At 40.1% G+C, this 18,947-nt stretch overlaps 1 protein-coding gene across 2 annotated transcripts in view; it reads right to left on the bottom strand.

The window, feature by feature from the left end:
* PITPNB (phosphatidylinositol transfer protein beta) overlaps positions 1–18,947 on the bottom strand; it is a 61,925-nt gene that overhangs the window by 11,227 nt on the left and 31,751 nt on the right. For both annotated transcript variants that reach the window (XM_067700383.1, XM_067700382.1), the window contains exon 8: positions 10,370–10,447. In XM_067700383.1, the coding sequence (XP_067556484.1) occupies positions 10,370–10,447 (78 nt within the window). The remainder of the gene's footprint in view (positions 1–10,369; positions 10,448–18,947) is intronic.

Raw genomic sequence — 18,947 nt, 5'->3', positions numbered from 1 at the left:
AAAGCCTGTAGAGTCCTGCATGACTGATCAACTTTTCTCAGAAAATGTCTTCTGTAATAACATTTCATCTTCTGAATAATGACCTGGTACATGGATTAAATCAATGAGGCAACATCACAAGCATTTAAATACAAACATTACATACAGCAGACAGTCCTTCTGTAGGTGAGTTCTATGTCAACAGAAGGACTTGGCTAGCTCAGCTCTAGTTTTCCAGTTTCCTTCCCGTTAAACAGAGTACCAATGTGAAAATTCAGCATGGATGTGTACGTGTGCACATGCGTGCACACACACATACCCATACTTTATGAACAAGTTTAATTCAGCAAGTATTAAGTGGGCACCATTTACAATCCCATTTGTGCTAGGTGGTATTAGAGGACACACATGTGGCTGGTAGAGAGGAGAGTGACTATGTATAAAAATAATGATGAAACCACTATCCTTGTACGAACAATCCCTATCAGAAGGGACACACCTCTGTTGTGGACACTGTGACCCCAGACTAAAATCACATATTTGTAACTCCCCATCCCGTCCCTGACCTGCAGACCCAGCTCTTAAGCTGGGCTCTGGTGTCTCTAAGAGCAGTCCACAGCCTTCCCCAGGATGTAGCGAGCTTCTCAGTACCCAGCCTTGTTGAAATAATGACAAGGTTGGCCTTTTACAGATCATTTTTTCAATAAGCAGTGAGCCAGAGTGGAGGTACTCTCTAATCCAATAAGTGTCACTGACATGAAAATTTCACATGAAATACAATTTGGGTGTATGTAGAATAAGGCACTTAAAACTGTGAGGTACACCTGCCAAACGGTAGTGCTAGACTCGGAGTAAGGGGACTTGGGTTGCAGTTCCCATTATGCAAAGTAACTTCCCATGTAACGTGGGCAGGATCCTTTACCTCCCCAGGCCTTAACTTCTCTGTCAGTAAAAGCAAAGGCTGGGCTCCACTAGAGCTTTTCATCTTCCACTGACGTGCCACTAAAAGCAGGGGTGAAGGAGTTGGGTGTGAGGGTTGGGGTTGGCCCAGGGCTGCAGTGGGTAAGCTCATGTCCCTGACATTCAATGGCTTGTCTTACAACTTCCTATAATTTTGCATTTTATTCTGTAATATGCTTAGGCTTAACAAAATATCCTCCTGCCCACCTACTCAGGCTGAAATTTCCTCTTGACTGAGAACCTCTGATGCACTACTGATTAGTCCTAAGATACCTTCCAGATGGAACATTCCAAGGTCCTATTAATTACGGGCTACTGAGAGCTTCGTTCTCAAACTCCAAATCATTGGACACCTTGTGCTAAATGAAAACCCTGGGTGTTTCTAAAACACCAACTCTTCAGAATTTCCCCACCATTTTATAAAAACAGCAGGATGAAGCATGGCTCTAATTAAAGAGTAAGCTAAATTTAATACACACATGCCTATACCAAACTGGGGCTCCAAGAACAAAGCACACACGCGTGACTTCAATAATTACCCAAGTTTGTTTCTCACATTCTTTCTAGTGACTTTGGCAGGCTGCTCAAACTAATTAAAGTACTACTGGTAATTTACAAAGTAACACTGGTCTATAGCATTTAGTTTAAAAACTGTAAGTGATGGGACAACAAGAACCAGTTCTCTGAGCTATCTTCCATGGATCTAAAATGTACATTGTCTCAATTTGATTTTTCTTTTCCATCCAATTTACAATTATTAAAAAAAAAACTGCAGCGAAGAATATGTAAACCAATTAAAAAAATAAACCAGTGAACAAACAGCCTGCTGCCTTTATTTCTTGGCCTAATTCTCCACAGTATCAATACTCTAGTGTGAGGTACAGAAGGTGACTAACAGAAACACAATCTCAAAGATCCCCGGGAGAAAGATGAGAACATAGAAGCTATATATTTTCATCAGCTATCATTATTAATATGTATGTGATATTTAAGGTCTCACCCCAATTCTAAAAATGACTTATGCAATTCACCTCTTAATCTGTGCTGTGGTCTTAAAACTAGTGATTAAATTAAGAAAATAGCTTTAAAAGTCTCTTTTGGGACTTCCCTGGTGGTGCAGTGGTTGAGAGTCAGCCTGCCAAAGCAGGAGACGCCGGTTCGATCCCTGGTCCAGGAGGATCCCACATGCCGCAGAGCAACTGAGCCCATGCGCCACAACTACTAGGCCTGCGCTCTAGGGCCCACGAGCCACAACTACTGAGCCTGTGCGCCTAGAGCCCATGCTCCGCAACAGGAAAAGCCACTGCATTGAGAAGCCCACGCACCGCAACAAAGAGTAGCCCCCACTCGCCACAACTGGAGAAAGCCCGGGCACATCAACGAAGACCCGACACAGCCATAAATAAATAAATAAACAGACAAACAAATAAATAAAAGTCTCTTTAATGATGACACAGAAAATAGTAAACTTGACTACATGTGGTAAATAAAAGGTAAAAGAATCCTTTTGGCATAATCTTTCTGGGGTGGGGTCTGACACTACGTAGTTAAAAAGTTTTAAAGCTGCTCGTATCCTATATATACCATATACCCTTTAACTTGATAATTCCACTTTCAGAAATGCATCCCAATTCATCAGGTAAGAAAATAACACTGTAGATTTTTTCAGAACAGCGAAACCTTGGACTTACTAAACACCCACTGAAAGAGAGTTGGTGAAATACCTCATAGTTCTTCCAAGCAATCGGCTACTATGCATACAGCCATTAAAAACCATCTTTTCAAAGAATGTGAAGAAAAAAAAATCATAATACCACTATAAATAGGTATCTATGTATAATATAAACATCTACAGCAAAATAAACTATGTGAATTAAGAAATATAACAAATAGCGGTAATTAAATGCTGAGACTACAACTGACTTTTATTTTCAAAACTTCATAAATATGTATTATTTTATAATCAGAAAAAAAAAATTAACACGCTTGAAAAACAGACTCTAAAAAAGTTTTTGCCTTCAGCTGAGTATTTTAGGACAAAGATTTACTTCACCCTAAATTATCTGGGTACTATTTTAAATCTTCATTCATCTTTGACTATAAACAATCTAAATATTTTCCTGCTTCTTTTCTTTTTGATGTTTCATAAATCAAAGCTAAATAAAATCAAGCTAAAAGCTGAATTAAGATCTTTAATACGTAACTTTAGCTCAGCCCACATTTAATTTTTCCTCATCTTAAACTTCTAAAGCAAAAACAAGGTATACATGTAAAGTATTATCAGCTTCAGAGTTATCAGAAGTATTCTTGTGAAAAAATGTGTAACCTTTAAAAAAATGTGAAAAATCTCAATGGGACAAGTATTTGCGACCCCACATTCAGAGCAGTGTTTTAGAATCCAGAGAACCCAAAGGAGTTTCAGCCTTCAGGGAGCTTGCTGCTGGCGCAAAGCAAAGTTTCCTCTTTGGCCTTAAACAATACAAATGTTTTCTGATTCTTTCCTCCTCCATCATTTGAAAAAATAACTCCAAAGCAAATAAAGGCAAAATCTGAATTCAGATCATTCACACCTAATTCCAATCCAGCCCAAACCTAACACTTCCTAACCTAATGTAGCAGTAAATAAAATTATTCTGCTAATGAAAATACAAGTTTTATACAGATTATAGCATGAAAATTTAAAAAAACGATCGAAAATAAAAGGTAAAGAATGGTTGGTCACCAAAGGTAAGAATCAGAAGTTCTATAAAAAATAAAGTCATGGGCTAACATAAGAACCCAAAATGATCACCCATCTCTACACGATTTTAAATTTCATCTGTAATACTAGCTCGCTGTGAAATGTTTCCAAAATTGTATTTAAATAGTTTGTGTATTCACTGAATTCCTTACATTTCACTTTTCTAACTATAAATGAAACCCCTAAGCTCAAATCATGTTTTTAATTTAACGACACATATTAGGTTACTCTGAGGTATGTGGATGAGGCCTAAGGGAGAGTAATGTATACTGAAGCCACACAACGTAACTAAACAAAACGCAGGGTGTTTAATTGGAACGGTGAGCAATCAGCCCATGCTCTCCACAAGAACTACTTCCTCGTATCTGTGACAAACAAATACACACAAATGCAAAAGAGGGGGAAAAAAACCACCCAAAGGCATTCTGCAAACTCATTTCCGAAAAATGTAGGCCTCTCACAGCTTCATCCTACATGTCAACTGCACATACACTTTTTCCTATTTAAAATGTGTTGGGATAAAGACAGAATAGGTATAAGTTACATCTAACCAGCGTTAATATTTTGCAAGGACACAGCAGTTTTTATAAGGCTCATGCTCCCTTCATATTTCAAATTTTCAATTTTAGGCAATCTGAACGCTCAATTTCAGCTGCTGATTTCGTAATGTTAAGTTTCCAACCCAGAGTTCACTAAGAAAGTTAAAAATAAATGCACTGCTGTGGCTGTTGCCAGCGCCCCCATCAGTAAATATCAACACACGATTACAGAATGTATGTGGAATATGCGTACCGAAATTTCAAGCAAAGCCTGATGCTACAATTCACAGCCATTCCCTCAATTTGGTTTAGATTTTGGTAGCCATTTGGACAGACCAACACTGGACATTATATTCTCTGTAAGTACATGGCAAGTCCAACACTGATTTTTATTTGGTTTAAGATAGTTAACTTGAATTCAGCAAATACTTACTAAGTATCTGTAAGTATCTACTATGAGCAAACCCCGTGCTCAGCACTGCACATACCAAGTGAGCCAGACACAGAGCCTACGGTTGAGAGTTCAGAGAGTGACGGGGGGACGAGGAGGTGGGGGAAGGAAGGGAGTATGAACCCGTGAACCGCCACCCTGACGCAAGACACACCAAGTTCCATGAGCAGGTCATCAACAAAGGACTCGGAAGGGTTCAGGGCAGGAGATTCCTAACTGGTTGGGCAAGTGCTAACTGTTAAATGGAAGAAGTAAACGTGGGATAAAGTTCAAAAGATTAAACTAATCGTAGGTTAAACTAATTTCACAGAAATAGACAGTAAAGCTTACTGCCTGTGAGAGAATGACCAGTCACATTTTCCATGCCTCCAAACTTAGTATTTTTGTAGCTCGCACCCATTTTACTAATCAGAACTTTACTAAGCATGTGCTTCATGCTTGTGTCCAATTACTCCAGGAGTGACACCAAATACAAGTGAAATCACAAATTCACGCTTCAAGTGAAACTCATGAAAACTTTATGGCCCTGACTGTCAGGAAGACACTCCGCAAGAGGCCCATCCTGTCAAATCACTCCTTGAACCTGAGTGAGACATCCCATCCGTCCACGCCTAGTCCTTCGGCTCTGCCTGAGAACAGAGGCATTCGGTACCCGAGATAAAGCTAGAACTAATCATGTACCGCTCCTGGGGCACTTAGCTTCTGGAAGACACAGAACGGCTTTTTTGGTGTCCTCTTAGGAGTTGCATAATTGATACACACTAAGGGCAAAATGCCTATTTTTTATACTGAATTAAAAACCTAGTTGCCAAACCAAGTACTCAAAAACAATGAGCCATGTTCTAAGGTCTGCTTTAGCATACATAAGCCACAGTGTGGTCAACTAGAAACTCATTATTAAGCCTCTTTATACCACCCACTATGGGGTTTCAAACGTGAGATTACAGGGAGGGAGCACGTTTAAAATGCCTTCACATCCCTCCTGGACTCAGACCCAGGTCTAGATGAAGACACAGGAGAGCGCCCTCAGCCCTCCTCCTCCTCGGGCGGCTCAGTAAGAGACAGTGCTCGTTAGCCTCTAGAGGACGAGGATGGATGATCTGGGCTGCCTTCCTGCCGGTCTCTACCTCAGAGAGATTTCCACTGAGGGGTTTCAAATTCTCCCTCATCCCCTACTTCCATTCTTCCCATCCCCAGCCAACAGAACCTTGTGGTATCTCTACTTTAGGCCACAGACAACCAAAACTGCCTTCTTTTCACAGGTGTGGGGGGAGAAGAGAAAGGAGTCTTGGCAGCACAGCAGGAAGCAAATCAGCATCCCCATAACCCAGAGATGGCTGCCCTCCACCGGCTTGGAGAATCCAGAACGGCCTCCGCCATAAGTCCAAAAGGAATCTAAAGCGTGACCGTGCAGGTGAACTGTACAACAAACTGCTCTGCAAGGCCAAGCTCCAACTGCCAGAGCTTTTACATAAAATTGAATTAACTGACATAGAAGACAAACTGCACGTGTCTTTATGATTAGAAAGAGAATATTTATATAAAGATATATAAAAAGATAATACAAAAGCCACCACAATTTCTGCATCAACTTCTTTACTCGACCTGATCCCCTAATACCCCAATGTTCAGACACATGTCAAGCACTGTAAGGGCTCTGCAGATGCTTCGGCAAAGCCTCTTACAAAGACCTTTATAGGCCCAATTATTAACTATCATATGTATGTAGACATAGAGGCTGAAGTCTTCATGAGGCATCTGGATTAAATGATGAAAAAAATGAGACCTTGCCATAATCTTCAAAAGTGTTGTTTCAGTTGGTTAAAATGACAACTCCTCACCTCATCAGAGAAGGCAAACTGGAGAGCTAAAGGAATCCACATGCACATGGGTAAACCATTGGTACTGGTAGTCATACCAACATCACAACCCCTGAAACATAAAATGAACCAAAACATGGACACGTGCGCGCGCACACACACACACACACACGTGCATGTGTGGTGCTACACAGAAGACGTTTACATCCATGAGAAATGCACACTTTTGCCTTGAAGCAAAAATCTTTATAGGTCATAAATCACTCTCCTATTACTATGCAGAGTCACTTAATCAAGTGTTGAACCCTAAATAACAAAATGTAATTCACATGCTCAGATTTTAAAAATTCTTTTTTTAGAGGGAAAATGAATACGTATACAACTAAGGTCTGCACCTCTGGGTTTGTAGTTTTAAAAAAATAATGTATCATACCATAAACTAAAAAAAAGTCTGTACTCCTAACACATACAGGTAATATGAAAATCTATTCCCTGGCAATCCCGTGATCCCCTGCTAGCAAAGGCTCTCTAAACCGTGTGGCCTCTGCTTTATGGCTGACCCGAGTCAAGCACTCATGAAGCACTCATAACCACGAGGGGTAAGGACAGGTGAACCAGGACGTGTTCGGCAATCCCCAGACACCAGAACCAAGGGAACCCTGGACACTAGACAAAGAAAAGGAATAACTGTGTCGTAAATAGGGTAGCATATTCACTGACCGCATTAACCCCAGGAGATGATAGAGGATTTTTATTTCCAAAGACAAAAGCATGACAACAATGATAAAAGCTACCATTTATTGTGCACTTCCTCTCTGCTGGGATTATAACATTCATTATTTAGTCCTCACACAAACCTTCTGAGGCAGTTACTAATATCATTCCCATTTTAGAGGTGTGGAAACCGAGGTTCAGAGTTAGGGTTAAGTTATTTAAGTCACAACTTGTGATAGATTCACGATGGGTTTTTAATGGATCTCCCTTAGTGCCACTGTCACCTAACAGATTCCCTGACCACTGGAAACGTATGACAGGTATTAAGAGAAGAATCAAATTCTGGAAAATACCATGAATAAGAGAGCCACACAACTGCCATGATGCAGGAGGGCAAAACAGTGCAGACTGGTGAGCCGGGATCTCTGGATTAAGAGCCAGAATCTGCTATGTCTCCATGCCTTACACATCTCTGTGACTAGCACTGAATCAGGTGCTACAGAAATGGCAGACGCTTCTCCTGTAACTATTATCCCTATTTCTCTGGCCAAGTTTCTAATCTATAAAGTGAAGCAGCTGTATTTACCCCACAGGAAGGTTGTGAAGATTGAATACAACCTTGTCTAATGCCTGGCACCAAAAAAAAGCTTCTTTTCCCTCATCCAGTCTGGTGCAGACAAGCATTAAATATTGCAATGATTCAGAAGGAAAATATCACTGTGGGATAAGTAAGGGAAAGTTTCAAAGCGATCACGGGTGTGCACTTAGCTGTGACTACCCTTTGGAATGTGTGCTGGTAAGGTGAGTCTCCGCTGAGGGGTATGGAGGGCCTCTGGAGCGGCAGAGGAACCACCAGGCAGCACTTGCACTGGAGCATTCTTCTATACGATCCTGGGTGAGTGGGACCAGAACAGGGTTTCTTCTTCCTTTTTGCCTTAAGTACCATGTATTTCTTCCCTATTCTCATATTTCAGAAGTATAGAAACCTTCAACTATTATCCTTCCCTGGTGCTCCCTTTGGTGCCAGGCAAATAGGGCCTGCTGAACAGCTGCAGGAGATGCTGACAAGAGCAAGTCAGTCCACAGGTTCCTGTTTTTCTGTATGTTGTATCATCAGCTAGTCAATCCTTCTTACTCCTTAGTTTCTATCTCAGCAGTAAGTGATGCTTTTAAGGCCAGTGTTAAATCTCAGAGAAAGACTTCTCCTCTGACTTACTCTTGACTCCCTGAGTTATTTCTGAGATCACAGTAACTCACTGAAATTCAGTTAAACAGTAACCCAACTTATGAGAGTAGCTGCACCTACCATCTTTTGGCTCAAGTCAACAACCGACAGGCAAATAGGTAGAATGGTATCACTACCAGCCAGCGCTCTCCCTGAGAAATAAGCTATTGTTTAACCCCCTCACCACACACACACACACACAAAATGGGGGCAATAATTTGCTATACTGCAACCTGAAAAAATGCAAAATTTCACAATTTCTAAAAACGAAACCTATTCTAGAATTTTAAGTAACCATTAATAGATAATAAAAGACAAAGCAATGTTAGTTAAAAAGGTAAAAATCATAAATAAAAAAGCAGTAAAACTCATATTCCAAGTTCCTAAAGGTTGGAAATCAGGTAAAAGTCATAGTGTCAAACTACCCTTGCTGCCTGTTATAAAACTGGTTAGGAGGTCCTACAGGAAAGATGTGCACCCAGACACAATAGCCCACCACATAATATAGCATCACCTTTCCAAGTTTATACCTGAAAAATTGACAATTTGAAAAAAATTCAACATTTAATCCACCTCCAACTCTCAATTTCATGGCCCTCTATTCCCTGAAAACTATCATCAGCTAAAGAGCTGGTACTTATTGGGGCCAGAAGACCTCTGAGAAGATATGGCAACCTTAGAAGCAGACACCTGTCTGCTCTAGCACAGCACTCTCTTTTAAGGCCCGTGTTAAATCTCAGAGAAAGGCTTCTCCTCTGACTCAGGGTGAGTTCTAAAGTTCACAGTGAGAAATCTTGAAAAGGGGTGGGGAATTTTTTTTTTTAAATCCATGAGAGTAAATTTAGAACATGCATACTGAACTTGTTCCTTAATTTTTTTTTTTAAGTGACATATATCACTTTCTGGGTATTAAAAGTCTCTAGTCATGTCCATTAAACTGAAAGAATCTTGAACCAAACTCTATCCAGAGAACAAATGTGAAAATAATTATGAATCATTTCTTATAGAAGAAAGTCAGACTCGTTCTTCATTTTAATTGATGTGCAAGACTGTCCAAAATAGTCCAACACCCATGGAGAACCATTCACTGGGTTCTTCTTGTGGGGCTGTTACAGTAATCCCCTATCTGCAAGCAACGACTAACAGTATTTAGTTGTTGCTTGCAGATAGGGGACTACTGTAACAGTAATCCTAGACATCATTTATCGATGACCTGTGACTGGCTTCAGCATAAACAGATTGGTTACCAAGTAAAACGCTGTTGGCGGAAAATCTGCTCTGGGCATGTTTAGGTTTTTATGCTCCTCTTCTCCTGTCAAATTAGCTGTAATAACTTGCCATCAACACATTAAGCCTTCTCTAAGGGGCTGTCATTTAGTTTAGCGGATGTCTTTAAAATCCATTATATTTCTATAGCAATTTAAATTATTACCCTAACATTGCTTTTCTTACTTCCATGAATAAAGTAAGGATGTGCTTTTTATTAGAAAACAACTACTTGCCATCAAAATTGTTCTCTGGTGCCCTGCTTTCCGAAATGTAACTATTAAAAGGCCAGGAACATGAGACCGGGGAAGGGGAACTTGTTCAGTTTTTACCAAGACTAAATTTAAACTATCAACCTTCACTTAACATGGATTTTTGTACTGCTTCAAGTCTCAAAAGAGAACATTACAATCCCCAAAGACTAAATCACTTGTCTCTTTTAAGAGTTATCAGAATAGCATTATGCTGAAAGTGACAGCCTGGCTCTGTTCTGTTTGTTAATGCAGCACAGACTTGCTGGCCAACTGCAACTGGCTGTGAGTCCTTATCACAAATAAAACTATTTTTGTGCCATTTCTGTTTTTCACTTAAACGTCACCAGCTCTTCCAGACTCAGGACCTGTCAAGTGTTCTGTTGCCAAGACTCTGCCTGTCAGAAAGGTCAGCATCCAGTACCTTCCAGTTGGGTCCCAAAGGGCCTCTCTTGGTTTTGACTGACTGGAATAACGCTGGGTCTTCATCAGCTTTGTAGTCCTGCAAAGCAAAACAAAGTCAGAAGCAGAGAAGAAAACCAGAGAAAATTCTTTAACCTTGCCAGAACAGCCCTCTGCAGCTACTAAACACATGACAGAAACTGACGGGGCTTACTGTGCTTTGCATAAACGCAGGAAAATGTTTCTATACGATATTAAGTTCTCAGTTTGGTTCTCTTTGCTTTAAGCTTTTACCTTGTAGCAAAACAACTACATAATAAAAAGTAATAAAAGTCCTGACTAACAGTCCACCATGACTGGTTGCTGGATAGCTATCTCTAAGAAATCTTCCAAAACTTTTCAACAGTTTCAGTACTTTGATATATTATATATTCAGTACTTTGATATACATATAATCACACTCAAGAAATAAAGCCGACCCATACCAGTTTTCACAACACCCCTAGATGAAGACACTGGCCTCTAATGCCTGCTGGAGAGCAACCCCCATGACTGCGAACACCGATCAGAACCACGGATGCTGTGGCATCCCTTGAGCTCTGCCACGGCTGGGTCTGTGGCGGATGCCTCAGTTAGGAGGCCAGCCACTCCAAAGCCTTGTTCGTGGAGAGCCATGGGTACACAGGCAAACCTCAGGGACTACACTCATGTCAGCCCTGCAATGCCAAGTGAGGTGAGCGAGGGCTTTACGACTCCATGTGGGACTCAGTTATATCATGCCATAGGGAACAGCCCTAAAATCTAGGTTTTATAGGAGGTTTTGGTGTGTAAATACTCTTTCCCTTAATATCCTCTTTCTGATAGAATGGAAAACATGAAAGGAGTAAACCTTTTTAATCCTATCTGCTTTACAAAAGTTCTTTGGTCATTACACACATACATACACACAATCTACAGACAGAAATTAAAAAACTACTTTTGAAGAGCTACCATCCAGATTTTAAAAAAGAAATGAGTTGTAACAGTAACAGTGAACAGAGGTCAGTTGAAAATAGTACAAAAGGAGAGCCCCTTTCTTCTTGAGCAGAATTTTTAAACCAGGGGTCCTTCACAGCATTTATGTAGGGACCACATACTTTGAGAAAAATGTCCAGACAAGTCAATATGAAAAAAAATCATTGTTTTAGAGATAGGGGCAGTGCAAGCACTGAACACATGCCAAGGCATAATACAAACTTTCAAAATCAAAGAAAACATGCTGAGAAGCAGCCAATCAAGACTCAACAGTTATTCAGTAAATGCATATGACATGTTAATAATTCCTAAAGAGAAAGTTATAAATAAATTACATGAGGAAGGAGAAGAGTGAGGTTCGGGTAGACAACAAAACTTTAAAGAAAGATAACTGGGCAAATGTGTGACCTTGAACTCCTAACTGCTGTCTTCTAAGAAGCTACAAAAAGGTCCCCCAGAGGGTTAAGACGATTACGCAGGCAAACTCGGCTGGCCATGCTGAGCCTTACTGCTAAAATACGCAACATGGCGCAGCTACAGGCACGAGGTCAGTCAGCACTGTCCAGGAATGACAAACTGGGATGAGCCAACTGCAAGGAGTCAGACAACTGGAGTTAGCTGGTGTGTCTGGGCACATCAGCAGAAAGTTCAATTACTGTCAGCTAACATGAATTCTTAAATTCCAATTTAGAACCGCACCCTAAAAATTAACAACTTCACTGCTGACCGAGAAAAGAATCAACTGTACAGGTGGTCTCAAGACCTGGATTCACAGTGAGAAATCAGCTGTCCTACTAACAAATACTTGTAACCCCTTTTTCTTCTAGGTCAGAGGCTTGGAAACCCAGAGATAAGCTCAGTTTCCTCCAAAACTGAAAATATTTAACATTGTATCAAATAATCACTTTTGACATCCTCTCCCTCGATTCAAGGTCTATTTATTGAACAGCCATCACAGAAATGGTGCATTACATATGCACCATGCAGTGCACAGGATGCTAAGCTAAGAGGCAGTCTAAGGGATCTAAGGACACAAGGAGAGCCAACACCTGGTTCTGGCTCCTAGAAAATCAGTCTAGCTGGGAGCAAAGCAAGAGAGACAAAGAAACGGTAATCGAAACCCCAGGGGCTACATGTTGACTGCCAACAGAGAATAGAGAGGAGAGTTATAGAAAGAATTGAAACCAACTGACACCAGCCAAGGAAATGTATTTTTAAAATGAGTTTTAACATCATGTTTAAAAGTAGAAAAATCTTACTGCTAAAGAACACTGTGTTAAATTTTTTGAAGATAAAATTTTAATTATCTGTATAATGCCCAGAGGTCTGACCAGTGTTTAACATTTAACAGTTCATCCCATTTGAAGGAAAAATACTTCCTTTTTTCCTAACTGGGGTGTGACCTTACTGGGGGCATGATGCTCAAGTTTTTGTTTTTTACAAAATCGAAGATATTATGGAGCCTGGCATGAGTTGAATAGTAAACACCACATTTCCTGAATCTAAGAGGCTGCCAGTTACAGGATGCTCCATTATTTTATGTACCATTAAGAAGGAAAACACTAAGCCAATAAAACATGCCACAACTGGAAGACAAATCTGACGAAATAGAGACTGCAGAACTATCTCTGAGGATGCTAAACTCACCAGCTCCAAGAGAAAGAAAAAGCAAAATCCACAAAACAAAGTGTACACACGTATCAGTAGGGCTGACAGTATACAATAAGGGTAGTACGTAAACCAAGGCAGAACTAATTTAAGAAAAGCGAGCTTGGTCTAAAAATTGTACCAGCATAAATTATTTTCATGTAGAGGTAAACTAATTAAGGGGTGACTCACCCCAGGAGCTGGGTCTAAGCATGATTACAGCACCAGCAAATGTGAAAACGTAAGCCGTTGGATTAGATGGACTTTTGGACAACACTCCTTTCTCCTTCCTAACCCCACCCAGCTCCATACCACGGCGACACCTTAAGGGATTTTCAATGCCTATCTGACATAGATTCATTAACTGAAGAACATGGAGTAACACTTTGAAAGTTCTCCACTCTGGACCTAATATACTGATCCTGAAAGTTTATTTCCGAGCCTTCATCATTAGTGCTGTTCACTGGATAACTTTTCTGAACTACGGATTCACAAAATTATAGAGGTGAACTGCACCTTGAAGACCACCCAAGTCGCTTCAATTCACAAATGAGGAAACCACAGTCCAACAAGAAGGTGGCAATGGCTCACCTACCTGAGGACTTGAACACAAGCCTTCTTACCCTCTGTCCTGGGCTCATTCTAGTCCAGCACACAGGAGGACAGCAGAAAGGTGTCCACAAAAGCCAGATAAGCAAAACACATTTCAAGAACACCAAGAAGCAGCAGCACCAGAGATACCAAAGTGGATTTTCCTATAAGGCATGAGTGTGTGCATATAAAATATCACACATACACATATATACATATATCTCCAAAGCTAAGTCTTCCCTCTCCACTTTTTTCTCTTGAATACAAAGCAGCAAACATTAAGGATATACTGAAAATGCAACAAAACCCAATTATTAACAATAGCACCTTAACCTTGACAGATGAGGATAATGCATCTTGTCAAAACCTAGGAATTTTTTTGTGCTTTTTAATGTTAGTTTGAATACGTAAATGTTTAATCAGTTGAATTAAGTAGCAAGATATTAAAAAGCAGGAAGCAGGTGTGGTTTTAACAACCTCAGTTTTGTATCTCTATAACAAACATTTAATTTTTTGAACAGTATCTTTTTTGCTACAATTTTATTGTTGGGTAGCTAGTTTGGTCTTTCTGTATATGAAAACTGGCCGATTTATATCCGTATCACAATGAACAAATATATTCCTTCATGTATGACAGTTTCAGCATACAGAATGCAACCTCCGCTACCAATTATAGCTGCAAATGAGCAATAGTGTGGAATGAGACAGCCTGCTGGCTTTGTTAGTATTCTGTCTCCTTTGGGATCCCGTGGGGAAAGGGGAGGCTCTGATGAAGAGAAGCCCTTGGCTCATGGTTTATTGTGCTTGCCACCAGCTGCAGACTTCTCATCTCATTAGTTCTTTTAGAATACTGTGGGTGAAGACAGCTGTAGCCTACTTGAGTCTTCAGCTCCTGGGTATTCTGAAGGCTGAATTTGCTATGCACTTTCTGTAATCCTTGGGAAAAAAAAGAAAGCAAATTCACTAGGCCAAGGAAATGTATTTTTAAAATGAGTTTTAAAATCATGTTTAAAAGTAGAAAAATCTTATTGCTAAGGTGCACTGTGTTTAAAAATTTTTATGATCAAATTTTAATTGTCTGTATAATGCCCAGAGGCCTGGCCAGGATAAGGAAGGGTTTAGTAAAACCATCATTATCAAGTTAGGTGTAATGTCCCCAGACACTGCTTGCTCCACCAGTGCTAGCGCCTGAACAACAGAAAAACACAATGGTATCAGCATAAGGTAGATTCAGATAAGTGTTAATACAGCTCTATTTAATTGAAAACTCTTATTTAAGTAAAAAAGGCAAGTCAAGACACCCTTTGGAGAACAAATAAAATAAAATATGGTAAATAAATGGGTTACTGAGACTCCATGCCAGAGCCACAGAATACATTAATTAAATTCTTATAAATAACTGTTTTCTGTCACTGGAATACAAAAGTTGGGCTACCTCTTGGGTGTACATCTGTTACTCACTACAGTTCTCAATAGAAACTCTCAACAGAAACCAGATTCATTTTGAAGACAAAGAATATTAGTTTTACGGGGCTTCCCTGGTGGCTCAGTGGTTGAGAGTCCGCCTGCCAATGCAGGGGACACAGGTTTGTGCCCCGGTCCGGGAAGAGCCCACATGCCGCGGAGCGGCTGGGCCCCGTGAGCCATGGCCGCTGAGCCTGCGCGTCTGGAGCCTGTGCTCCGCGACGGGAGAGGCCACAACAGTGAGAGGCCCGCGTACCGCAAAAAAAAAAAAAAAAAAAAAAAATTAGTTTTATGAATCTTTTAGCATAGTGGCTGTCCCCCAAAATGCAAGTAAAAAATCTGTGCTGAGCCAACCCAATGTCCTAGAGCCAGACTGAACTCATGATTATAAATGGGGGAGTGAGGAGGTGATGGGGGTAGGCTGGTAAGAGCTTCTTAACAGCTTGTGGAAAAATTGAGATGAGCTCCAGATACCAGAAACTGCTTAAAGAACCATGCCTGGTTACCACAGGTGAGGTTACAGTAAACTAAGGAAAGGAAAAGAGTGCCCAATCCACATGCACTAGCAACTCCTTGACACCTGCTCTCCCCAAAGAGAAACAATTCTACAGGGTAAACAAAAACTTGAGAGAGATATTAGGATCCTGCAGCCTGCTGTAAAATGCCTTCCTTTAGCACAGATGATTAATTAGGTGTCTATTCAAATAGCTCAAAGATAATCATTAAGTTTAAAATGCACAGGTATTGCTGCTCAACTTAGCAAAGCTCATTTCTTCTAATCACATCCTAAAAGTAAAGACCAGGATGGGGGAAAGAGCTGAATTAAACATGTAGATAAACAAACATCATCATTTATTAGCACTGCCCTGTATTTTCCAGTACTGTGGCACTTAGAAAAAAGGAGTTCCCAGATTCTATCACCACTGACCCAGTGCATAGCTAACTGGAGCTGAGAAAACTCAAGCCAGACTCTAAAAGGGAAGTCCATTTAAAAAAAAAAAAAAAAGTTTGCATTAAATTTTGCAAGTAACAGAGGTGTAAAGAGAAAACATTTACTAACTTGTTTAAGAAACTCATTTCAACAGTTATTTTCAAATAAGCAATTTTCTTTCCTATTTTTAATCACATCTCCCCAGTGACTCCTCACCCTTTCAGGTTCCCATAGAGTACCATTAATGTAGTATAAGTAAATCTCATTAATTCAGGTCCTACCACCTTGGAATTCATAATAATTCGGACAGGGGCTAGACTGAAGTTTATCTTTGTATGATCTATGAAAAAAAGATTTGCTACACAAATTAATAGAGTAACAAGATCTCAGGAGGGCTGTTTAAACAGTTCAGAAGTGTTTTAGAGCAATTCAGAAGCATTCATTTGCATATAATTATTATGCTAATTACAAATCATTCTTATCTATTCATTAAAGCAGATTCCCAAAGGACCACTAATTGTCAATAACTTGTTGGCCTAGTTTCTGTTACTGAATGTACCTCAGAGGAACAAAACTGCATTAAAAAATATTCTCTAATTCAACACTCTCATTAATCCTTATTGGCTTTCCACCAATGAATCTTTAAAGCTGAATTTTTAAACAACTGCCCTGAGAACTGAGAAATGCAGTCAAACCTACACACCCAAACAGAACACTTTCTTGTAATCTTTTCAATCTCATAGAGATGCTGCACAGAGACCTGGGGTGGGCGAGCTTGGCGGACAGGGGAGGAGGACAGATGCTGTCAGCAGAGCTCTGTGCTGAAAGGTGGCCACAGCCTAGAGCACTGCTGGGCTAGAGCACAGCTAGAGTAATCACCTCCTCCATTCCTTCTCATCTTGTCCGAATCACAGCCAGAGCCTGCCAACACTGTCATGTTTATGAAGGCAGACCCCCAAAGCCTTTGGAAGGTTGCAAATTGATAGAGAAAGAGAAAAAAACTCAGAATTTCGGTTACGAAAAGAAGTTACAACCAAAAGCCTGATGTGACAGTCTCCATCTCCTACAACCTGGCAGGGAAACTAAATAGTTGGGCTCCAGAGGCTGGGTTCCTGGAGAGCCCAGGGCTGGAGGGTACTCCCCAGCCCTCCTCTCAGGGGTCAGTAGGCTACTGGTTTGGATAAGCCTGTGTTTCATACACAAATATACAATATATTTGTTACTGTTACATTATATTTATTATTATATGTTTATATAGTATAGCATTTAAAAATGAAGACATTTTAAACTCTTAAAACCAATGAAATAAGTTTCAACATACCAACAAGTCAGTTTTATTAAAGATGATGGTTAAATATATATTTTAAAATTAAACTGCGTATGCCTAAAACATAAACAATATGTTTAGGAAAGTTTTGCTTAACATAAATGCATTTATTTCCTTAAATGACAGTAGATCACAGAACATATTACATCAAATTCCTTACACTAAAATGGGAATGTCCTTTTGAAAATTCACAGGGTGAGCCCTCTCCAGTAAAATGTCCATTTTGGTTCATGATTTGGGCTTCAGGCACAGCTGCATCTAAATCCCAGGACCCCCTTAATTCCATTAGCACCAATTTAACAAACACTAAATGGGAAATAATTGCAGAAAAAATTTTAACTTTTTTTTTTTTTTTAACAGCAAGAGCAAAATCTGATAAGCAGCATCATTCTTGCTACCATTTTAGGAAAACTTACTTATGTTCCAGGCACACACTTCCTCCTAGTTAACCCTCACAACCTTGGAACAAAGTTACTAACATTGCCACTGGGGGTGAGGAAGTGAAGTTCCTTGCCCAAGTTCACGGTGGCTGAGCAGAGCCGGGACTCAGATGCTGCTCTGTGGACACCCAGGCACCAGGAAACTTTACTGCAAAAATGTGATGTGATTACACTTCATCACTTGATAAGACTCAAGTACCCTAAGGGATGTTTACTCCCACTCGGTCTAGAGAACCTCTCCTTGAGGGCTTTACACTGCTGAAAAGGGCTTTTATAAGGAACAGACTTTAAAAACTTGATTTGGAGCTGTTTATGCTAATTTCTTTAAAAATATCTGCCGTTAGCTGCTCAAAAAAACCCATTTTCTAACTCTTACCAGACAATTTCTCCCCCCTAGGAACTACTTCACACCTGACCACCTCCACCACCCTCCCTTTTTTTACTTTGAAATCATGGAAGAGATTAGAAGTAAATACCAATAACAGGTTCTAGTGGAAAAAGTATTTTCCGCAACATAAGCTTGTACACACAGAGTTTTCAGAGAAATTTTAAAATTCTTGCTAAGATTTAAGCAAGCATGAAATAAGCAATGTGCTCTTTTCCCACAAGAGGGCACTGCCATCCAACTATGCCTTCAAATACACAGGACATTCTCTAAATCCACCACTGGATGCAAATCTAAGTGTTCCAGAGTACTTGACCATGTAAGGCAGCAGAATAAAGTGGGAAACATTTTCACATTTCTTTTTAATAAGAACCATGCTTACACTTATTTATATCTTCTTTGAGAATGGAGAAAAGAAACCACCCTCTGTAACTCACTACGAAAAGGATCTTGACAATGATTTGCTTCACAGCACAGCGAAGGGAGACGAGATAAGCCTTTCACAAGTGAAGTTTCTTAAGCAAAAGCAAAACCACCACTACCTCAAAACCTGTACTTGAGTTGTTCTGTTTTAGTTTCCAGAGGTCAAGGAGGCTACTACTACAAGTCAGGAGCTGGATCACAGCTCTCACCTCTTTATGATGCACACACTTTAATAAAGAGCTTTTGGAGCTCTTGCACATATACCGGGGATAAGTTACACCCTTTCAAGATAGAAATGAGTGTCTAGGTTCATTCTAGTGGCAGAAGGGAGAGGTACTCTACTGGGTTGAGTGTCTGCTCATGCCAAGGAGACCTGAA

The sequence above is a fragment of the Pseudorca crassidens genome, chromosome 12 (genome assembly GCF_039906515.1).
Source record: "Pseudorca crassidens isolate mPseCra1 chromosome 12, mPseCra1.hap1, whole genome shotgun sequence".
Classification (NCBI taxonomy): domain Eukaryota; kingdom Metazoa; phylum Chordata; class Mammalia; order Artiodactyla; family Delphinidae; genus Pseudorca; species Pseudorca crassidens.
The sequence above is the reverse complement of the archived record's forward strand: the minus strand, read 5'-3'. Positions and strand labels throughout refer to the sequence as shown.